Genomic DNA, 22,361 nt, shown 5'->3' on the forward strand with positions numbered 1-22,361 from the left:
CTGAGCGGGGACTAGAACCAAGGTCATCTGAGTCCCAGTCCCATGCTCTTAACCACTACACCACACTGGCTCTTTTAAGTTATTCCTCATTTCCTTAGCCTGTTTTGGACCCAGAAGTGGAAAGTGAGGTGCACGCTGAATTAACTGGCAGCAGTTCTGTGTGCAATGAAGCACCTCTTCATGTAAAACACACTTGAGATAATGGGTCAGGCCTTGCTGCACACCCTTTCCTTGTGTGCTGCATGATCCTACAGAGGACTTGGGAAGGGCCATCAATGTGCAGCACCACCTCAGGCAGGCCATCTCACTGTTAGATTTCAAGGGAAACATCTTCCTTCTTCATAGGACACTTTTAAGCTGAATGGCTGGAATAATTATAACTGATTGCTCTGATTTGCCAATATTGTGGCTTTGCTGTTTATGAACTCAGTTTGTTGATTTAAAAAGATATAGACAAATATATGAAAAGCCCATTAGCTTATATATAAATATAGCCTATTAGTCTTGATATATTAATAGAGCTTCAATATTCAGAAGCAATATACTCCAGAATGTCAGTTAATATGGACAAAAAAAACCCCATCTGCTTTTAACCTTTCAGGAGGGTTCTGGTTGGCTACTGTGGAAAATAAACTGTTGGGCTAAATTGTCTGGTCTGATCCAGCAATGCAGTCCACCTTTTCTGATTGATTATACACTATGGATAGCTTTTTATCAGAGAGAAGAGTCAATAACAGTTGAGAATAGACATGGGATGTGTGTCTTCATGGCCCAACAGCAGAAACTAAGTGCTTGCGCAGATTCCTTCTCACTCCTCCCACTTTTCCTCCTGTGATCAGATGCCGAGTCTTGTTCCATGTCCTGCATCCCTGTTCCAGGTGGATGTTGCCTTGAGCACATCACCATCAAGGGTGGAACAGAAGGGTCCTTTCATCACGCAAGGCCTCCGATTCACCTCCACCACCATTCTCCCTGCCTCAGACTCTGCATATACTTCTTCATTTTTATTCCAGATGAGTGAGTAAAAATTTCATCATGAGCATGGGAAGGCATCACTTCATTAATCATTTTCCATTGCCAAGTCCTCTCCCTTTGGGGCTGGAATTTAGGGGTCCAGATAATTATTCCCTTGTCTGCACGCTTTGCTGCTAGACTGATGCACCTGTCTGAACAACTAAATAGCTTTGCTGAGAAATACGATCACCTTCAAACCTCAATCTCTTTTTCCCTTCTTCCTGACAGCCAGCCTCAGATAAGATAATCTTCTGGAGCCACAGGGCTAAGAGAACAATACTTGTATTATAGATTATGCTTGTGCTCAAACGCACACATTATTTTTATATTTGCTTTCCCCCCCTTTCACCTCTCCACTCCTTGCTCTAATCCTTTTCCACATTAGTTAAGGCAGCCATTTTGTTAGAAATTATTATGGATTTTTAAACATCTTCTAAGAGCAAAGGCTGAGGAAACAAAATGAAATCAAGAGTTGGAGCAAATGCAGTAGTATGTATAGATTTTACCCTAGTTTCTAGCAGAATTTTCTGAATCTTGTTGATTCTTTGTTTAAATCTTGGCTTTAAGTTATTTTCCTCTGCTTTTAAGCTATCAGACAGCCATGGATGCAGTGTCCAGGCTGCGTTTCCTGGCATTGTGTAAATTAATGATCCATCACACCAATGCTTTGTATATAGTGAAACACATGGAAACATGTGGTTCTTCAGCAGACTGTCATTTGTTCCTCACTTAGGAGGCCAATAATAGCTGATCAGGTCCCTGGAAAGACAGCTTGACCAGCAGTGCCCTATTTCCTCAGTATTACACAGTGATAAAATTGTTGGGGGCATTCAAGGGTGTGCATTTAGTACATATTAGACAACAGCAAGGCTTGTGAAGCCTGGCCAGCACCCTGCAGGAACCGTATGCATCCTAGAACATTCCCTCTCTCCTAAGAGAAACCCATGCAATGCATAGAGATTCTGCAGCAGAAGTGCACATGTTCTCCAGCAAGCAGGTAAAGGTAGAATGGGTTCTTTGAAGACAGACATTTTTTAAATTCCATTTTTTAAAAATTCTGGGTCTCTGACACATAAGTTAATGGGATCTGCTTTTCTCCACATCCTTCTCTCCAGATGGATCCTGTACAGAAAGCAGTCATCAACCACACCTTTGGCATACCCAACCCACTCAAGAAGAAGCAGTTCATCTCTTGTAATATTTGTCACCTAAGGTTCAACTCTGCGGTAAGCCACATCCCTGTAGAGCAGGAGCAGGCAGGTGGGTGGGCAGGTGGGAGGTGATTGCGAGTGCCATCCCACTTGCCAAGCATACAAATCCATTGCAGGTATGGAAGAGAGACATGGGGAATTATGCTGAGGTTCAGAGACAAGTTCTGGTTACCCCATTTCAGGAAGTATTCCTCCCCCCAATTTATTTTAAATTGTTTAGCTGCTAGCAACAACTAAATATATATTGCCCAAAAGAACACTAAATTACAAAAGCAGCACATAGTAAACAAGCATGGGTTAAAATAGGAATGCACAGAAGGATAAATTGTGATCTACTAATCAACAACAACTAAAAAGACTCTTCCTGACCCACCCAAATTAGGACACTGTTGGTTTGGTTTGGTTTGGTTTGGTTTGGTTTGGTTTGGTTTGGTTTGGTTTGGTTCTGGGACAAATCATGAATTCCTAGGCTAACCCTGTGCTCAAAAGTACCTTGTTCCTTAATCATTATTGTATGTCTGTGTCCCATGCCACTCATTTGCCACTCATATTTGGTTTGCATATAGAAGTTTGCAGGTTCCGTTCCCAACATCTCCAGGTACAGCAAAAACCCCTCCTTCCTGAAATCCTGGAGGTGTTGATGGTACTGGGCTAGATGGATCAATGGCCTGACTCAATGGCAGCAGCTTCCCGTATTCATCTGGCCCTGGCAATGGATCTCAGAATTCTGAGGAGGAGCAGGAAGAAGAGGAGCATCTTGAAAGCCTCTCGACTGCCCATTCCTGGCTTAAAAACACATTTAAGAATCAGGGTTTCATAGTCTACATAAAATGCTGAAAAGTTTAAACGCTGCAGTCACAATTAAATCATGGCTGGTTCAGCTGCCCAGGGTCCATGATCAAAAATAGCCCATGGTGGGCTTACACAACCACTTAGATATATCCTTTGATACGGAGTTGTTCAACAAGAGGCTAATAATCCATTGTCTCTACTTTCAGTTTCATCCACAATTGAGATTCAACATGAAGACCATTTCCTTTCATGTTTTTCAGTTATTGAACCTCTAGGTGGGATTGTGGTAGTGTGGTAATAAATAAATAATCCAAATCCAGGCTAGACCTAATTACTGCCTCCTTTAAAGGCTGTCATTAGGGTCTAGGAGGTTGTAAACTCCTTTCAAGGAGGAGTTTACAACCTCCAAGAAATGTAATAAACTATGAAGGACAAGGTTCAGGCAAACAGGTGGTCGACCAGACTTGGCCAAGCACCTTGGTCACATCCTCAGACCTTAGTAACTAAAACATATACAGTAAAACCGGACCACCTGGTGCTCTGGGCCACTCTAAACTGCATTAATCATGATGTCCAATTTGGGATGAAGCTGCCCAATCTTACCTTTGAAATGCTGTACAAACTTGCTACAGCATGCTACCAAGGGTTACACTATTTCTCCCCCTGTCTCAGAGTGCAGCAGGCCCCACCGACCACGTGGAAAAGCTCTGCTGGACAATACTTCAGTGGTGGTGAAGAAGAACCCCTTCTTGGCTGTCCTTCCTGCCACAGTGATGGCTCAGCAATGAACTCTCACTCCTGTTCAGTCAGACATGACACAAGTGTTCCTCCTGGCGTGTCCCAGCTGTCTTCCCTCCTGTTCCATTGCCCTCAGCCCAGGTGCATCCCAGGCTCTGCTCAGAGGGCAGTTGGATGCAATCGCGTCTCCTGCCTGAGTCTTTGCATTCCACAGTTTGACCTGGACTTCAACAAGCAAATCAAGCTATTTGCTTTTACCCGATACAGACATCCTGTGTCCAGCAGCTCCCAAGCTACAAATCATCTTTTGTATTGGTTCTGCTTGCCTTTAGCATTTCCCTGCTCAGAATGGCACAGGAGCTGGGCCCCACTGACGTTCAGCTCAGAGCTGTTTGCTCTGTGTTGGCCACCTAGCAAACCAGTGGGTCGTATCTCCTTTCCTTCGCTCAACCCCCCCACCTCTTGCCATAAGCTTCCTATTTCATACGGTGACTTCACCCCCTCCCTGCCTCATGCTGCACACCCATATAATTCAATTTCTGGCATTGTTCCTTGCCTGGCAAAATGGAGATAAGAGACGTTGCCCCTGATTAAATGCAACCCATTGCTTGTTTCAAAAAGAGCTTTTGGCCTAAAGAAAATAAAAAAGCGCAGCCCTTGAAAGAATCCATACAATGGCTGGCTTCAGCATGCAAAATGAAATAATGCTAAATATTTTTTCTGTAATTAGATGTGGAGAAGGATGTAACTTCCTGGGATGCATGTCTAACATGCCACGTGTGTTTGCAGGCAGGCCTGCCAGTCCATGTATGTGCTAGCAGGGTAGGGCAGCCTTTCCTTCCACCTCCTCCTGTATCCTTTCTGGGAGAGGGTTGAATAAATGAAGTGTGTGTTAATGTCTCCTGCCTGTTTGATGCTGATAAAAATGTTGTAAAAAAGAGTACAAAAGATTGCAGAGTGCCCCGCCCCCCCACCCGGCTTGTGTACTTAGCAGTCAGAGGCAATTCTCTCCATTGTCACCACCATGAACAGCTCTGCAGCAAATTCATGGAAAATAAATCCAGTCTGAATTAAAATGAGGGCGTTATGCATATGTTTGTCTTAGTTTGAATAATGTTTGAGGGAGGAAGGTTGCATGGAATGGGGAGACATGGGGATCCCCCCTCCTGCACACACACACACATAGTACACAGGTTTCTTTTCTTCTGGGCAGTGCATTTAGCATATGGGGGAATTTTCTAATGCCATGTTTCTTCCCACACATGGGAAAAAACAAGTCTAGGTCAATTTCACATTTGTAAATGGTTCATGGACCTTCCTGTCCTTTCCTTTTTCTAAAAACAAAAAGTGAAATCTTCACATTCATATTGCTGTGGTACTTTCCCAGCACTCCAGAAGAAATTGGGTAAACAAATAACAAGGAGGATAGGAAAACGCCTGTTGGCAGCAGCTAGAAAATAGCTTCTGATCTGCTGGAGTGCTGCTCTTCCACTTGGAAAGGTGTGTTTATCAAGTCACTTTGTGTCATAGTCTTTTCTTGATCTTCTGTGATGTAGAAGGGCCTTAAAGCCACTCTTCCCTCCAACATTCAGAACACCCTCCTCTCCATATATCCTTTTTTCCCAGAATCAAGCAGAAGCACATTACAGAGGCCACAAGCATGCCCGCAGACTCAGAGCAATTGAAACAGTGAAAAATAAGCACAAGATGGCAGACAGTAGCAACCAAGAGAAAAGAACTGACTTTGATACTGCATTAGATCTCAGTGGAGGCACCAGCAGCAGCAGCAGCAGCAGCACCAACACAGGTCAGTGGCAGTGAAATTTTAGTAGATGGCATGCAAGAGGCGGCGTTCTCATGGGGAACATTTGAGTTTTGGCAACTCTCTCCATATAGAAACTGGATTGGGTCAGTTTTGCTGTTTTTTGAAGGCAACATAAGAGGGTATGTGGGATTATAGGTCATCAATGGAAGCCCACCTTCGGGATCCCCCCCCCCCAATGAGGTGAGGGGGGAATTGGTGAAGGAAAGGGCCTTCCCAGTCATTACACCTCACCTTTGGAATTCCCTTCCAAGGGAGGTGCAAGTGGCGCCCACTTTACCTTGCTTTTGGCACCAACTTAAGACTTTTTAATTTAGTATTTGTTTTTACATTATGACTATTGGTCTTGCTGCTGGTTTATTGTTTTATTGGTTTGTTGTTTTATTTGTTATATTATGTTTATTCCTCCTGTTGTATTTATATTTTATTTTTACTTCATTACATTTCATGGTTTTAGTTATTATTGTTATTTTTATCTGCATTTTCTATTTTTATTCTGTATCACTGTTTATGATTGCACTGTGAGCTGCTCAGAGAGCCTCTGGCATACAAATCAATGAATGAATAAATAAATATTTAGGGCACAAGCCTATGCCTGTTTAGACAGAAAAACATCATACAACATCCAACAACACACCATATTGGTGGACTATGCTGGGAATTGTAAGGGTTTATTTTCTTTCTAAACTTGTATAGAATTGCAGCTGTAATTAGATGTGACATAAAATATATTGTTGCCTCTCCCATGTTTTTTATTTGTTTCTGGAATGGGTAGAGGGTTGAATCCTTTCTCCCAGTGCAGTTTTCCCCCCCTGGAAATCTCCCATCCCAACTCTGGTGATTTTAGCAAAAAGGTTGACCTTGGAAGCTGCAGATAGCTTTGTCAGGAAGGTTGATTTTCTGCAAGATAATGGCATAGAAGCCAATATATGGAAGGATGAGGAAATTGGCTTTGATTATGTTTCTCAGTGGCACTCACCCTTATCAAAGCAGAGAACAGAAGATCTTCTAAACAGCTTCAAATAAAGTTTGGAGAGGTTGTCATGAACTGCTACAGTCATCTACATATGGTGGTCATGTCCCCTCATGCCCCTTTTGTCAACAAAGTCTTCAAAGAAATTAGCAGCATGAATCCAGATCTCACAGTCCCAAGTATAATCCAAAGGATTTGCAGCCAGCTCTGCATAAAGATTGTATTTTATGTTCTTTAACCTGAAGCAAGAGTAACAATTTCAAGACAGGAGAAAAGTCCAGTAGATTTTTCTACCAAAGGTTGGCTTCTCAGGCTTTGGGATCATTTATTAGCAGATAGTCTTATCCACCATAAGAAAATTACTAAAGGTCATAGAAACCTGAAACATTTTATGCATCATGGTGTGTCATTTTTCCTGGTACATTGATCATACATCCAGATACAATTCCCTTCGGATTATTACCATATTGCTAACCCATAAAGAGAAAATAATATCAGCTTGGGGTTTTACAGTTTTGTACTCTGTGCATCATAATTGAATTGATAAGGTTTTATTGCTTTCTTGGCTTAACCCATGTTCATTGTACTGAAAAAAATATATTAAAAGGGTTAAAAAGAAAGGGGGAAATGGCACAGGGAAAGTGTTAAACCCCTTTCACTAAGCCCCTGTGGTGCCAATCCAGATTGGATCTCCCTGAAGCTGCTACTTTAAATGGGGAGTTGAAGAGGCTGTGACATCAGACCTCATTGGTAGGATGGTGTGCAGTTCTGTGTGCCTCATCTTAGGAAGGATGTAGAAAAAATTGGAGCAGGTTTAATGGAGGAAACCAAAGATGGTCAGGGGTATGGAAATGGAGATTTGGTAGCATCTTTAAGCACCCAGATGGGGATATGACAGTGGTCTCCAATTAATTGAAGGTGAAGAAATTAGTCCCTTCTTCTCTGCTTCTGCAGAGGAACTTAAGGTCTAAGTTAAAGGAGGTTAGTTATGGTTTGATAAACTTTTCATGAGAAGAGTGCTTTGGTAGTAGAGTTGATTATCTGGGACTGGGAGGCTCCATCCTGGAAGCTGGGCAGCCATCCGCTGTGTATGCTTTAGCCCTGAATTTCCTGCTTCAAGCAGGATGTTGGAATGATAGGGACTGCAGGGGCACGTCTAACTCTGTGATTCTAGTTTGACCTGGAATAAGGTAAATATATACTTTTTATTCTTTCTTTATTATATTTCTACACTGTCTATCAGTCCAAAGGCTCCCTTGGGTCCTTTTTAATGCATGGTGGTTTTAAATAATGTGGTCGTCATAATTAAAACCTATTTGTATAGTGCGTTCAAATGCATGATCTGGTTGTAATCCTTACAACAATCCTGCGAGACAAGCTGTATTGCTGGGGAACTGAGACTAAGAGTAGTGCATGCAAATTAGTAAATGTTTGGCTGGGGTAAGATTTGAACCCGTGACCTCCTGATTGGTAGTTCAATCTCTTACAGACAGCACGGTGCATATCACCTTTTTCATTGTTACATCTAGTGTAATAGAAATAACTTATTCTTCATAGTGGTCTCTGTGCATCACACACATAAGGACTGTGCAGCACATGCAACATGGAAAGCCTTTACGGCAGGGGTCTCAAACTCGTAGCCCGCGGGCCAATTGCAGCCCATGGGACGATATTTTGTGGCCCCCACTTGATATCAAAGTTTAGTGATAGTGCGGCCCGCGCTTTTTTCTCACACGCACCTGCGTGAGTCGTTACCCTGGGCGCAATGTTCCCTCTAAGCTGCGCGCCGGGCCGGTCGGGGCACGGGGGAGGGTTCCTGCCGCCTTCAAAGCGCCGGCGGCGCCCGGGCCGGCCTCCGGGAGCGACCTGGGATGAGCGGCCCACCTCCACCGCGGTGGTGGAATACTTGATGCGGCCCAGCCTCACCCAGACTCTACTTCCAGCGGCCCCCAGGTAAGTTGAGTTTGAGACCCCTGCTTTATGGCCTTCTTCAGGCCAGAGGGGACTCAATCCACTGACACCTCTACAGAATCCATGCCAAACCACCTGAAGGCCTGCTTAGCATGAGCACCCCCCTCTCTCTCTCTTGCTCTCTCGCTCTGTCTCTCCCTGGCTCCTCCAGCATGCCTAGCAGTTATCTCGCATCCTCAGTCTTGGGGTCCCCCTGATTCCTCCAAGGGCCTCAAACCTCATCCAAGAAGGCCCCCAGCACACCCTCCTGACCCTCCTGGCAATTGCACAGTCTGTGCCCACCGGACCGTCGTCACCCCGTCTCCTTCTCTAGCCATCCAGATCCATACAGGCAGCACAGTTCTCCCCTGTGCCCACAAGGCCCTTGCCTCCAACAGAGCTTGCATGGGGTCACTGTACCACTCTCACCACCCTTTGCGCACCATAACAGCAGGAGAAGGGAGAGCCCCTATTCCCCCTTGGACTCTCCACATGAGTCCCCTACACCATCTGCCCAGCCTGGAAGACAGCAGGTTTCTATAGCATTGTACACCTGAGCACACACTCCATGCACTCCTGGGCCACCTCGACCACCCCTCACTGCACCCAGATGCACAGCACCTTGCGAGCCCCCATGTGGCCCATGCCCTCAACCTCTGGCTGCCCCCACCATCTTGATGCCCACACAGGGTGAGCCTCCCCTTTCATTATTCCTAAAGCAACGACAGCCCCTCCATCCTATGTAAGCTTGCCAGTCACCCGTATGTGTGTAATGCATGATGAAGAAAGATGCTTGCCTGTAACCATCATTCTCTGAGTGGTCATCTGTGCATTCACATAACCCACCCTCTGCCCTGCTAGTTGTTGTCAGCTGGCGCACCACTGCGCTTATGTCTCTGTTCATTCAATTGCCTGGGGACGGTGCAGTCTCCAAGGGACTGAGGGACTGGGCAGGGCCCCCTCTCCTTATAGCAGGACTCCAGAGGGGACCGGCACCCTGTCCACTCTGTGACGCTGAGCTGCAGAAGTTTCTTTTGACCTAGGCCTTCCACTGTCACTTAAGCCCGTATGTGTGAATGCACAGATGATCACTCAAAGATTGACAGTTACAGGTGAGCAACCTGTCTTTTTCCATAGATAGGCAGTGAAAAGCTTAATGGAAAAAGCTTCCTGACTCAATTTAGGTTTATTACAGAAAAAGCTGAAATGAAGCCACAGTGTCATGTGCTTTATTCGTGCAAACAAAGCCATGGGATGTACTTCTGTAGGGTTTAGGGCGGGTGGAGCAGTGGTTGGAGAAGTGTCTTTCTGTACAGTTGCAACTTTGCCTTACAGAAATCACAAATTAAGGGTAGAATCCCATGCAAGTGTAGATGGAAAAAAGGCCTACAGCTTCTGGCATACCACTTTATCCCATGAAGCTCTAATACCACAATGTTGCTTCTAAGAAAAAGGCACCAGGCACACCAAATATTTAAACAGGGTATTTTACCATAAATTGGCAATAAGTTGCAACATGATTTCATCAAACAAATTTCCAATTCCTTCGGTACCTTTTGAAGAGGGTACAGTACACACACACGCATGCACAAGAGGAGTGGGAAACCACAAGAGAGCAGGTGCACATGTGCAAATGCTAACACACCATAAAAACCCTCAGCACAATATAGGTCCTCTTCTCTCTCTGGGATGTGAAGAAGGTTCTATTTGATGGTATTGCAGTTTGAGCCTTGTACTCTGTACAGGAAAATCCAAGGCATTGAGAAATTGACTGAAACAATGTACACATTTACTATTTGTTGTTGGGATAGTAGGGTTTTGCCCAGTGCACAGGGTTGATGCTGGAGACATTCAGCTCTCTTCCTACTCTTATTGCCGGCCCTGGAACTGGAATATGCATTCTTTCTCTTGCTGCTTCCATCACTGCCATGGAGAACTGAATAGGAGTTTAAGGATTTGTTAACTGGCACAGTCCTGAAGAGCCAAAGGCTCTCGAACTGGGGAGTCACCCATGTGGCTGAGGTGCCTTATGATGGCTAACCAGAGGTTGGCACTGCAGGGCCATTGCTGTGGTTGACAAAAGGATAGTATTGTAGCTATCAGTTCAACAAGCCCTTGTGCTGCAGGGATCCCTTCAGCCCACTCTTTCTGGTAGCTGTCTTCTTTAGCAGTACCTTTACTTATTTACCTGGCCCTTATCTGTTCCAGGTTTCTTGGGAAAATGTGCATGCCACCCATCAGTAACAAAATTTCTAGGATGGCTGTTAACTATCCATAGCAATAAGAATGAATAAAGTAGAACAATAAATTCAATAGAACTGGACCTAACAAAGCAGTCAATGTAGATCAAGCAGAGGAACTGCAGAAACCATTAAAGATGATGTGCTGGAAAGCCCGAGCACATAAAATGGTGTCTTCATCTGCCATTAAAAGGGCATCAGGTTCAGTGTTAGGCAAGCCTTCCATATACAGCTGAAAACAGCATTTGTGATCCACCAAAGATCAGAGGCCAAGAGGACTCAGATGCCTGAATAAGGCTCAGTTGAGAAGGGAGCCCTGTGTGGAGTCCATGGCCTCTAGAAAGAGTCACAGAAATCATGAAGAAGCACTGCCTACCAACGAGCAAATGAGCTTTGCTGTAGCACAGCAAGCCAGAAGTGTCAATAAGGTGCTGGGAAATGGCCTGCATGCAGTTTGGCTTTCTGAGCCCAGTATGGTGGAAGAATAATTTCAGTTGAGGGATTGGTTTAACATAAGCAAAGTTCAGTCATTTATCTGCAGAAGCAACCATGTCCTTTGCAGGAAAACAAACTTTTTCCCCTTTTGTTAGCACAAGCCAATGGCCTGCCAGAATTGAACCAGCCAACTGCAGAGCACTGCAGCCTCGTCTTGATGTCCCCCATAGAGGAATCTGCCGAGCTAGCAAGTGGCATCCTGTCCCTAGTCTCCCCACCAGCTTCAGAACCTTCAGAAGGAGCTCCAGACACGGCAAGTGTGGCATCACCATCCACAGTACCCCAAGCAGAGATGCCAGCCAGTGAATCCGACCACACCACCAGCTCAGCGCCAGACACGGAGAAAGAGGGGAAGAAAAACAAGCACCACCTCTACTGTCCCACCTGCAAAGTGACAGTCAACTCTGCCTCTCAGCTGGAGGCTCATAATTCTGGTAAGGAGTGTATCACTGGCTTGTACTGAGCTGAGCCCTGGGAAAACTCATGGCTCAACCCCAAAACCATAGCTGGTACAATAGACATGCATATGTTTAGGGTCTATTGTATGCAGCCCTTACTGACTTATTTCCTCCAATTGTGATTATCCAGCTATTGGTGCTGGAACAGACCCATGGTAAGTAAGGGGGTCTTCATTCTTCTTGCTTCAGAGAAATGTCTATACACAACTTGAGGATATATCATCAGAATTCATTGTTACCAATACATCATAGTAGTATTCAAGGCTGGTACAACTGTAGGACTTACTTTTATGCCCAGGTCTTTTCAGAATTTCCCCTGCAATTAACTATTCAAAATTTGTGCTAAAATGAAAGATTTCTGAGTTTCGTAAGTTTAGTCCAATCTCCTAATTTTCATTAAATGTGTGTTCTACCCAGAGTCTTAATTTTAGTTTGGGTGTAGTTTGCCATTTGAGGGCGTGACGCAATGCTGGTAGAGATATTCGAACATAGTAGATGTGATGTAGAAGACCATGAGGGTGGGGCAGGGGACAAAAACACCTTGCCTTGAGCACAGCTTCATTTTTGTTAAGCAACTGACAGGCTTCAACATAGCTACTCTCCTTGTCACCCACTTAGGCCACAAATAACCACAGGTAGGTGTTAGTGGGCTGTTAGCTTTTTGTGGATTTATTTGCAACGTTGCTGACTGAATATTTTGAAACACTAGAACCTACAACTATTTGGTGCCTGAACAGAAACACTGCATGGATAAAAACCTCCAGCCTTTCTATTCTGAATCAGATGGAGAGCAGCTATGCAAAATGAGGTCTTTTGGCAGCAAACCTCATATAGTTTAAAGGTTTGGAACACCTCCTCCATTCCATCTTAAGTTATTCCACTCTACAGATTTGAACTTTTCATCATGTTCAGGAACATCTGTTCCCCCGCTTTCTAGAATAATGTTTAGCCTGATAAAGAATTTTAATGATGAATTTTGTTTCTTTGTAACTTTTAGGTATGCCAAATAAAAATTTTACACTAGTGTCACTTTTAAATTCTATGCAGAATTTTCTCCCAATTAAATAATTGACTTGCTTTTGCACTCACTTTTCTTAAAGTTGCCATTTTTTTCTGTCTTGTGTTTTTAAACAGAACAAGAAAATTCAATAACAAGGGTAGCAAGAAATAAATCCAGATTTATTTGGATTTCGCTTTGCTTTCCTTATTGCCCTATTCCTTCCTTTTTATCACCAAGAATGTAAGATAATGCAGTAGTGATCTCTAGAGCTTGTTTGAAACCTCAAAGGGATTTAGTCTTTATACAGATAACATATATAATATACAATGTAACAGAAGAGGACATAAGCATATAGCATATTTTTAAAAAGTGGTTTGGGGACACTTCAGTTTTGAATTTAGCAAAAGGCAAAAAGCACGCCATCCATTTCCTTGTTCTTAAACGTTGGTGTCATGAACCAAAGCCCAGAGGCAAACAAGATACCCTGGACACAGGACAGCTAAGGACAGCTGTCCTTGTTATTATGGCACAGAATACAGCTTTAAAAAACCCAGCCTAAGTTAAAAATGTAGAAGTAAATTTAGAGCAAGGACATGAACACACAAATGCCTTGTGGTTTTCTCAGCTTCTATATATAGAAAATCTAGGAAGAGAGGCAGAAAAATACCTCTGATGCTCAACCTGCACTCTGTTGTGTAAGTCCCTTGCCAGGGAAAAAAAACTCAGAGACTTATTTCATTCAGCATGGAGTTTACTCTGCAGCCTCTGCTACTGCAAAGCTAACCAGAGTTGCGAAATGTTGTTATGAAACTGTCTTGGGATGTGTTCAGCTGGGACCACCATTTCCACTGCAGAACTTCCTAGGAAAGGTGTCCACAAAGCCATTTTCATTCTGGTGTCTTGTATCTCCCGATACGTCTACTTCTTGCCCCGTACTCCTCACATTTAGCAAAGTGCAAGAGCCAACTCTAAAACACATTATCTCTTTCTTTCTCAGGAGCAAAGCACAAGTCAATGCTGGAGGGCCAGGCAGTTTTACCAAGGCGAGGCAGGGGGAAAGTCCTCTCTCGAGTGGGGCACAAGCCTAAGCGTATTGGCAGCAAAGGCAGCCTCAGCATCCAAAGCAAGGCCTTCCAATGCCAGGTGTGCGAGATCTTTGTCAACTCAGAAACCCAGCTCAACCAGGTAAATAGATTGGTTTTTCTAGGCAGAAAAGCGGTTTTTCCTTCACCTACTCTGAATCAGCTCTGCTGTTATGCTTAGCATTATGTCACGCTGTCACCAGTTTTGAAAAAAAGCCAGTTTCAAGGGACCAAAATGTTTCCTGAAAAAAATCCCATCAAATACTATTTCTTGCCCTCGCCTCCCCACACTCTAGCTTTGGCTCTGCCCTGGTTCTAATGTTGTAGTGAAATTAGAGATGAAATATCTTTACAGATAGAAATTTCAGCATATTTGCATGTGAGTCAACCTAGACCTTATATTCAGATAATGGAAGCATCTCTTCTATGGTTTCTTTTAAATAAGAAAACCCATTTCTTGTATCAGGGTTAAAAGGTGTTGTAGGAAGAAGGGAGTTTAACATTTTGCTTCAGGCAGCTTTTCCTCCATGGAACTTCAAATGTGCATTGATCTTTGAGGAAGCCCCCCAAAAGTGCTTTCTCCAATTCACATCAAGCTCTCGAGGTTAATTTTATGTGCATCTGTATGTAATATCTGGTTATTTAATTAATCAATTGCAAATGCTTTTATCCTACCGTTCCACTAAAAAAAGCTCTTGGAAGCCAAGTATTATTACTAATAATACTTCTAATAATACTAGTCCACAATAACAATAACAGTGGTCCACAACAAAAATGGATTAAAACAACAAAATAAACTTTTTAAAGAATTTGAAGAATGGGAGGAGCTTGCTGTTGGGGGAAAAATTGGCCTAAAGCTTAAGTATATCAGCAGGGCAAGCCTTTCCAACCTTTCTAGAGCAAAAGCCTGTGGAAGCAGGAGAGGCTTGACAGGGCAAGGAAAACCCATCAGCAATACCAGTTCATTCTGGAGGAGGTGAGCCTCTTTAAGGGAGCACAGAAGCCTGGGAGGCCTGCTTTGTATGCCAGCCAAATACAGCTGGGTGTTGGCTGCAGATGCAGAAGAGCCCCTCCAGCAGATCTTGACACTAGGATTTCAGCAGACCCACAGGGAAGGCTGTCCCTCAAGTATCTTGTCCCCTTATATTGCTCTCTTGAGTGACATGAAAACGAAGGGATATGTTGCATGAATTTAATGAGCCCTTGAAATATTTTCTGGACTTGACCTCCTTGTGGCTTGTTCCACTTTTATCCTTGTCTGTCTTGGCATTTTCATCCACATCTCACCAGAATTAATTAATGGATGTTTAAAATAATGTACAGTAACAACAGAGATGTATTTTAATTATTAGAGGCCTCTTTTATATAACATAATATAGCTGCTTTAAAAAATGCATTATTGTTCAAATATCAGTTATGAGCATTTTCTTTCATTTCTCTTATGACTACAAAGTATGATTGATATAGATAGATAGATAGATAGATAGATAGATAGATAGATAGATATCCTTAATAATTTCTGGTTTTACATATAATTCTAGTCCCAGGAATTATTTGAAGGTCACAACTGACACCTTGAATTGAGCTCAGAAATGGACTAGAAGTGAATGAAACTTTGCAATGTAACATATCCCAATAAACATTTCCAGTCTTCCATCTAGTGGCCACATAAAGCAACTGTAGTTTATAGGCCAAATAAACCATCTTTGATGTAATCAAGAGAGGTATGTAATGCACATTTAGACAGAAAAAGGGCCTAGAACTAGGAGTTGTAAAGCCTTTTTTGTGTTTACACTTGCATAGGATTTTACCTTAAGTCATGTATCCCCATAGCTAAATACCTAGTTTAGCCCTTAGTGTACATATGCCGATAACAATCTTTCAGTTTATTTTAATTTAAATACATGCCACAACGAATGTGTAGGCTTTAAATTGCCATATGACTCCTTGTTCTTTCAGCTGCAATAGACTGGTGCAGATACCCTCCTGAATTTTTTTAATGAACTTTTCATACTGGATTCCCAACAAAAATCTAATGTAGGAAGTGTTGGAAACTGAGTTTTTATTCTAAACATGCTCAACTAATTTTGATATTCAGAATGAGAAGCAGTATCAGAAGCCTTTAAAATGCATTTTCAGTAGACTTCAGAGCTTTGTTTAAAGTTCAATTTTTAAAAAACTAGGTGAAATTTTTGGAAAAATTAGGGTGGACCTTTCAAATTATGAGAGCTGGTATATTTATTTTCTTTTCTCTTTACATAGTTTAACCTAAAGTGGTATTGCAGGGTTTACACTGAAAACAAATGTCATGGAGATATAGGATTGGATCCAGAGTACACCCATGGAAATCAATGTAATTTGAGTCCATCAGCATAATCGAAGTCCATTGATTTCAAGGTATTTAGTTTAAGTATAGAACCTTGCTTTGAAATGCTGTCTAACACCAACCTCATCCAGTGTGCTCTGCTGCACTTGCAGCAATTAGGTGGTTACCCTTCAGGGCACCTTCTAGGCCTACTATTTAAATAGTACACTGGGAGTCTGCGTTTCTTCACCCACAGCACATGAGCAGCAGGCGGCATAAGGACAGACTTGCAGGAAAGCCACCAAAGCCCAAATTCAGCCCGTACAGCAAACTGCAGAAGAACACAGCCCTGGCAGTGAGTATTCTCAAGGTACTTGTCGCTGAGAGTTCAAACTAACTATGCAGTTCATTGGAAATGCCACACAAAGGAGCTGGGGGAATTTTCCTAGGGTTGCTGGTCTAGCCATGGGAGCCTTGTCACCCTTCTTGGTCTGTTGAGACTTGGGTCTGAGTACTGAATGGGATGGTGTAAATTGGTGTCCTGAAACAGCAGGGGGTTGTACCCAATGACCTTCATGGCCCCTTCCAATTCTACTGTGATATTCAGCAGTTTGGTCTTTCAGCCAAACTATAGGCATTTTTGCAAGCAGTGCTTGGAGAATGAGATGTAACCATTTACATGAGAGGAAGGGAAGGAAAAGGCTCAATGGTATAATGTTGGATGACAGATCAAGACAAATCCCTTTTGTATGTCATTTTTCAATACAAAACTTAGTAGAGTTCTCCAGATGTGTTTGACTACAATTCATATCATCCCCAACTAGCACGGCCAATCTGAAGGGGTTCCAGTTAGTAAGAGCTGATTTAGAGGACTGTGTTGTGGTGTAATGCTATAATGACAAATAGAATTTATTTACATATTTATTATTCAATTTATTTATACTCCATTTTTCTATCAAAGAATGGTACCCAAGGCCAATGACAATAAAACATGGATTAAAAACAAAGTCTTAATGAAATTGTAACATAAAACCAAAAATGAATACATCAAAATACAATTAAAAATGCAACAATAAAATGAGGTAAGCCACACAGACCAATTAAAAAAACCTATGTCAGCAGATTTGCTGATATGCCTAAAGCTTCCTTGGTTTTTTTCTTTCAGATTAGATTAGACAATTACATAAACAGTAATGTCATAAAGGATAGGTAGAAAGACCAGTAGGTCTTCCATAACCAGGCAGAGGAACCAACACTGCACCCTCCTTTAATAAGAGGGCCATGCTCCATTGTCCTGAACTGCATGGGAGAGGTAAATTTCAGCAGGTACAGCATGTTTTGTAAGGGTGAGAAAAGAGCAACTGCTGCTGAAATTTTGTTGTTGTTTGCTTGCATTTGTATCCTGCCTTACTACCAATAAAGGCAGCTTAGAGAATCGATTTAAACTGATTAAACCAATTAAACAACACGTATCATAAAAACACAAAATATCATAAAATAGAACCATTCCAGAATTAAAACAGCACCCAACCCAGAAACACAAAGCAGCCTGTAATTGGCAGCTATCAGAAGGATAGCAGGGCAGAAGTGACTCAGTGGAATGGAATTCCACTGCATGGAAGTGGCAACCAGAAAGGTCTTCCTTCATATCACCAGCAAGTGCTCCTCCTTTCCTGAAAGAAGGGCCTGTCAAAGACATCTTAAGGAACAGCTGGACTCATATGAGAAAAGGTAGCCTGGTCCCAAGCCATGTAGGACTTTAGAAGTCATAACCAAAACTTTTAGAGGTTTCGGCAAGGGGCGGCATAGAAATGTTATAATAATAATAATAATAATTGTTGTTGTTGTTGTTGTTGTTGTTGTTGTTGTTGTTATTATTATTATTATTATTATTTTAGGCCACCAGTAACAAACTGGTAGCTGGTGAAATTACAAGGGAATCATGTGCTTCCTGTAACTGTCCCCAGTCAATGATCTGGCCACAGCGTTCTGGGCCAGCTGAAGTTTCTGAACAGTTTTTAAAGGCAATTACAGGCAGAACACATAGATACTCTGGTTTACCCAGCTATTGAAAGTGCAGGACCCATATCCAGTACCTCATCCCTGTGCTCGTAGTCACCAAGGGTGCTATATGGGAAGGACATCAGGTCTGCTCTTGCAAGGCAAATTGTAACAGAATACATTTTAGCTCACTTGGGTACCAAAGCAGGACATGTCATGACAAAGTTAGGTGCAAATGGGCTTGCTTTAACTCAGTCATTCTGAAATCGCTTTGGGTTAGGGTTAAGAGGTTAGGAAGAGTCCCAAGTTGCCCCTCGCAGAGGAAGGTATCTACTCTGCATCTGTAAGATGTATTCCTCAGGTCATGTCTCCTTCCAGTCATCCCACACCAGGGTGCCAGGAAGGTGCCTTATCCTGAGCCAGATCATCTCCCATTGACACTGTGGCTGGATTCACACAACATGACAAACAACCCTGTACTGTTTCCACCATTTGCAGATTTTTGCCCCAAAACTTGGGCATCTAATTCCCAAAGAGAGTGATGGTGGGACTCAAATTTGCTTCAGAAGATGCAGCCTAGAACTGGTAGCCGGTTCCCCAGTTCCAGAAGTGTGATGCGTGGCCTTCATTATGGCACAAATGCATGATGTGCATGTTCAAGAATGCCTTTCTTTCCATGGTTGATTCACGTAAATGCTGAGCAAGGGCTTCTAAAACAGGTCTTGGACTTGGGGCCATCTTAAATTAATCATTGGAAGATTAAAGCCTGCCCCTCTGTGTTCCCATCTTTTGCAACTTGTTGTCTCACATGTTTTTTCTCTCTCTCCTCTCCCTTCTTCTTATCCTTCACAGTCCAAACTGGCTCTCCAGAAGCACCTTACGAAGACTTTGGCTGCACGATTCCTGCCAAGCCCCCTCACCACCGCCACCATGTGTGCGCTGCCCAGCCCGCTAACGCTCCGACCAGCTGCTGCTACCCTCTTTCAAGCGCCCATCTTTGGACCAGCGCTTTTCCGTACCACCCCAGGCCCCGTGCGGGCAGCAACAGGCCCCATTGTCTTTGCCCCCTACTAGAGAAGCTCGGTGCTGTGCTTGGTTCATGAGCTTTGCTTGTGAAGTTCAAGGAATGGCACTGCAGGGAAAATCAGGGAGAGAGGGCTGTGTTCAGAGCAGAGATGAATCAGAATCTTTCCACTGTTTATGCAACTATCTTTCTATTTTGTTTGGGAATTCCACCTGCCTCATTAACCAGGATACATTTAGGAGTAGGATGGTATTTCTCCTATACACGCACCAGCCAAAGTTGTCCACCTTATTAACTTATGACAATCGCACAATGTACCTGGCTCCCCAGCATTTGTCATGCACCCGGGAGCACAGTTCCACTTACATGAATGGTCTGAGGGCAAAGGGAAAGGTGCCATTGTACACAACATTTCTGTGATCCACATGAGATCCAGCAGCCTCACATGGGGCCGTGGGTTATGGGTGGTGAGGTCAGGGTCAGACTAGATATGAGATGGGAGTTCTGTGACTGGAAATCCCAACATGTTTTCTTTCCTTAAAAGACAACTAAGGATTTCTGCAGGAGCAAATTCTTCCTCGACATGTGCAGACACCTATGCCATACCTTGGCCTGGATCTAGACCACCTCCTCTCTGGAGCCACTGCTCTTTGAAAATGATAAATACCTTACGCATTCAAGTCATAGAATTCCCGTGCCGCATGCATTGCAGCTCTGAAGCTCTCCCTCCCATGTAGCCACTCTCAAAGATTTAAGTTGGAAGGAGGTGCTGAGGAATCCCGATACTTGTGAAGCAACTGAGCTGGTTCTTCAGACTGCGAGAAACTGAGGGTGCGTACACAAGTGTTATATTACAATAGAATTATTTTCACAGGGAAAACATGTAAGTTAAATCCCATCCACACTGAAGCCTTGATATTTAATTGCAAAATGAAAGGAACCCTAAAACTTTTCAGAATGACCAAATGATTTTCAATTTAAGAGCTGGAAATCCCAGATTCTGCTTCCTGCTATGGGTGAGGGACAGAGCAAGGAACAAGAATAAGAAAGAAGTGTATAGTTGGAAGGGGTGGGGAGCCCAACTGTCAGCTTTTAAAATTTGTTTAAAATAGTTTTTCTTTCCAATTTTGGAAGGGGAGTGGGGTTTGGATGCCAGCTGGTGAATGGGGAGCTCTCAGTACTTTACGTGGCATGCATGTTTGTCACATGCACAACAGTGAACAGTATTCCCTGCGGCAAATATTGTATAGCGTGAAGACAAGACGAGGGCTTGTGAAGACATACTGAATGTACCCCAGGGAGCCGTGTGTCCTGGAGTGTTTGGATCTGCTGGTTTCCTTTCCCATTTGGTGTTTACTTATTTACATCAGGATAGTTTTAGTAAGAATCAGCTCCCTAGTGGAGACTGGCTAGACACCACTGGGCGGAAAAGGAAATTTGGAGCCCATTTGGATGGCTTGTGGCTTTTGTTTGAAGGATGAAATGTCAGGGAGCACTGATAAAGGAGATCTTCTTGAAATGTCCAAATACCTGAATTTCAGCTTTTGGTTGCAAAGCTCATTGGACAGACGTTTCCGCCACTGAGAACATCTGTTGCAGATGTTTTCTGTAGCAATTCCTTTCAGTACACACAGTGCAGAATGTTTCATGCAAATAGATAATTCGTCCTGCTTATTTCTAGACTGTCCTTAAGCTGCAGTCAGATTCCTGGATACTGCAGACTCATTGTACATGTCAGCCACCAAGTTTATAAAATCACTTGACTGGAATGGGCTGCAGGCTGCTGTCCTCCCTTTTTGTCACAAGGCAGGACATCAGACACACAAGCAAGCCATGAGGCACATCAGCTTCCTGCAAAGCTCCAGATTACTTTCACAGGTGAAGCAAGCCAGACGGGAGGAAAGAGCCTTAAGAGCACTTTGAGCCGTGGGAAAATGCTTTACCTCGGCAGTTTCTGACAATCAGGCGAGTGCTAAACATGAGCAGAATCTACCTGCTGAGGCTTTCATGCGGGAAATGCTGAATGCCTGCTTCTGGTTCCTAAGAGGTATGGGGAGATTTTGCTTCAGCGAAACATAGCAGTGCACACCTTTTTTAGGTGTAGTCACGACGCAACATTTTGCAATCAGTATTTGTTTGTTCTAAGTCACTTGCACAGATTTGCTTTGCTGTTTGAGGAGATTCTGTTGCCAGGATTTCTGCAAAGCAGATGATCCAAGAAAAGCAAGACCGGAAAAATCATCTCCTTTAAAGCCATTGGATCTGCTTCTTGAGGTCACTACGTATCGCCACTTACTGAGTCCAGCCAGATGCATGCAGTCACTCTGTGAGGAGTTGGACATCTCTATTCTGCTAAGTCAGGGGTGGGCACACAGAATCTGCAGAGTTCATGTGTCCTCCCATCCCCTCTACGTGCCCCTACTGTCTCCCAAAGATTTCCAAAAAGAACACCCCCCCCCATAGTATACATAGTATCTACAAAAAGCACAATATAGCAGCTTCAGCTTTTGGGGGTGCTGCCCACAGCACTGTGTGAACTGCAACCAGTGCAGGGGGTTTGAAAATGGCCCCCAGACCTCAAGAAATCACCCACCCCATGTAGGGAACATTTACTGCACTTCAGCACCTGATCAGAATTCCGGGGAAGCAGGAAGAGCAGGTGGTAGATTGTCTCCAGCTCATGGCAGGACCATGCCAAGTGGTGACATGCAGAGTATGATGAGTTACCACATGGTAGACGTTCATCCTGCAAAATGCAGAGATGGCACAGGATCTTACCAATTAGCCGGATAGTCCCACGGTAAACAGTGAGTGCTCTAAAATAGTCTTATACCTTTCAGTGCTCCCCTTAGTTCTCTTAGAACGCGGGGCATAAGCAAACCTTGCTGAGCAACAAAAAGTGCTACTAGCTCCTCAAGCCATGCACCAGGAGATGAGGCCCAAAGCCATGAGGTTCCAGCAGTTCCTGCCCATCTGGTCCTGCAACCTCTCCTTTATCCAAGCCTTACGCACTTCTTCGCACAGCAGATTCTCTGTTTGCTCCCTCCCTGGCCAAGTGCTGCCCTCCCTCTGTCTATCACCTCCTCACTGAGTGCAATACTGCCTGCCATGACTGGGAACAGGTCTCCAACATGTCAGGTAGAGGTTTTTCCCTGGGCTGGGGAAAATTGGATGTGATCATAACTCTTCATGAACATCCCAGTAGCATCTGGCCTAGCCATTCCTGGCGTTCTTAAGTCCCCAAAATACTGGATCA

At 43.5% G+C, this 22,361-nt stretch overlaps 1 protein-coding gene across 1 annotated transcript in view; it reads left to right on the forward strand.

Moving 5' to 3' along the window:
* ZNF385C (zinc finger protein 385C) overlaps positions 1 to 19,155 on the forward strand; it is a 105,975-nt gene extending 86,820 nt beyond the window's left edge. Inside the window, exons 4-9 of the mRNA XM_044446996.1 lie at positions 2,130 to 2,240; positions 5,382 to 5,562; positions 11,331 to 11,669; positions 13,691 to 13,878; positions 16,337 to 16,450; positions 18,934 to 19,155. Of these exons, the coding sequence (XP_044302931.1) occupies positions 2,130 to 2,240; positions 5,382 to 5,562; positions 11,331 to 11,669; positions 13,691 to 13,878; positions 16,337 to 16,450; positions 18,934 to 19,155 (1,155 nt within the window). The remainder of the gene's footprint in view (positions 1 to 2,129; positions 2,241 to 5,381; positions 5,563 to 11,330; positions 11,670 to 13,690; positions 13,879 to 16,336; positions 16,451 to 18,933) is intronic.
* Positions 19,156 to 22,361: the final 3,206 nt, after the last annotated feature.

The sequence above is a fragment of the Varanus komodoensis genome, unplaced genomic scaffold, assembly GCF_004798865.1.
Source record: "Varanus komodoensis strain SLA01 unplaced genomic scaffold, ASM479886v1 scaffold50, whole genome shotgun sequence".
NCBI classification, from domain to species: domain Eukaryota; kingdom Metazoa; phylum Chordata; class Lepidosauria; order Squamata; family Varanidae; genus Varanus; species Varanus komodoensis.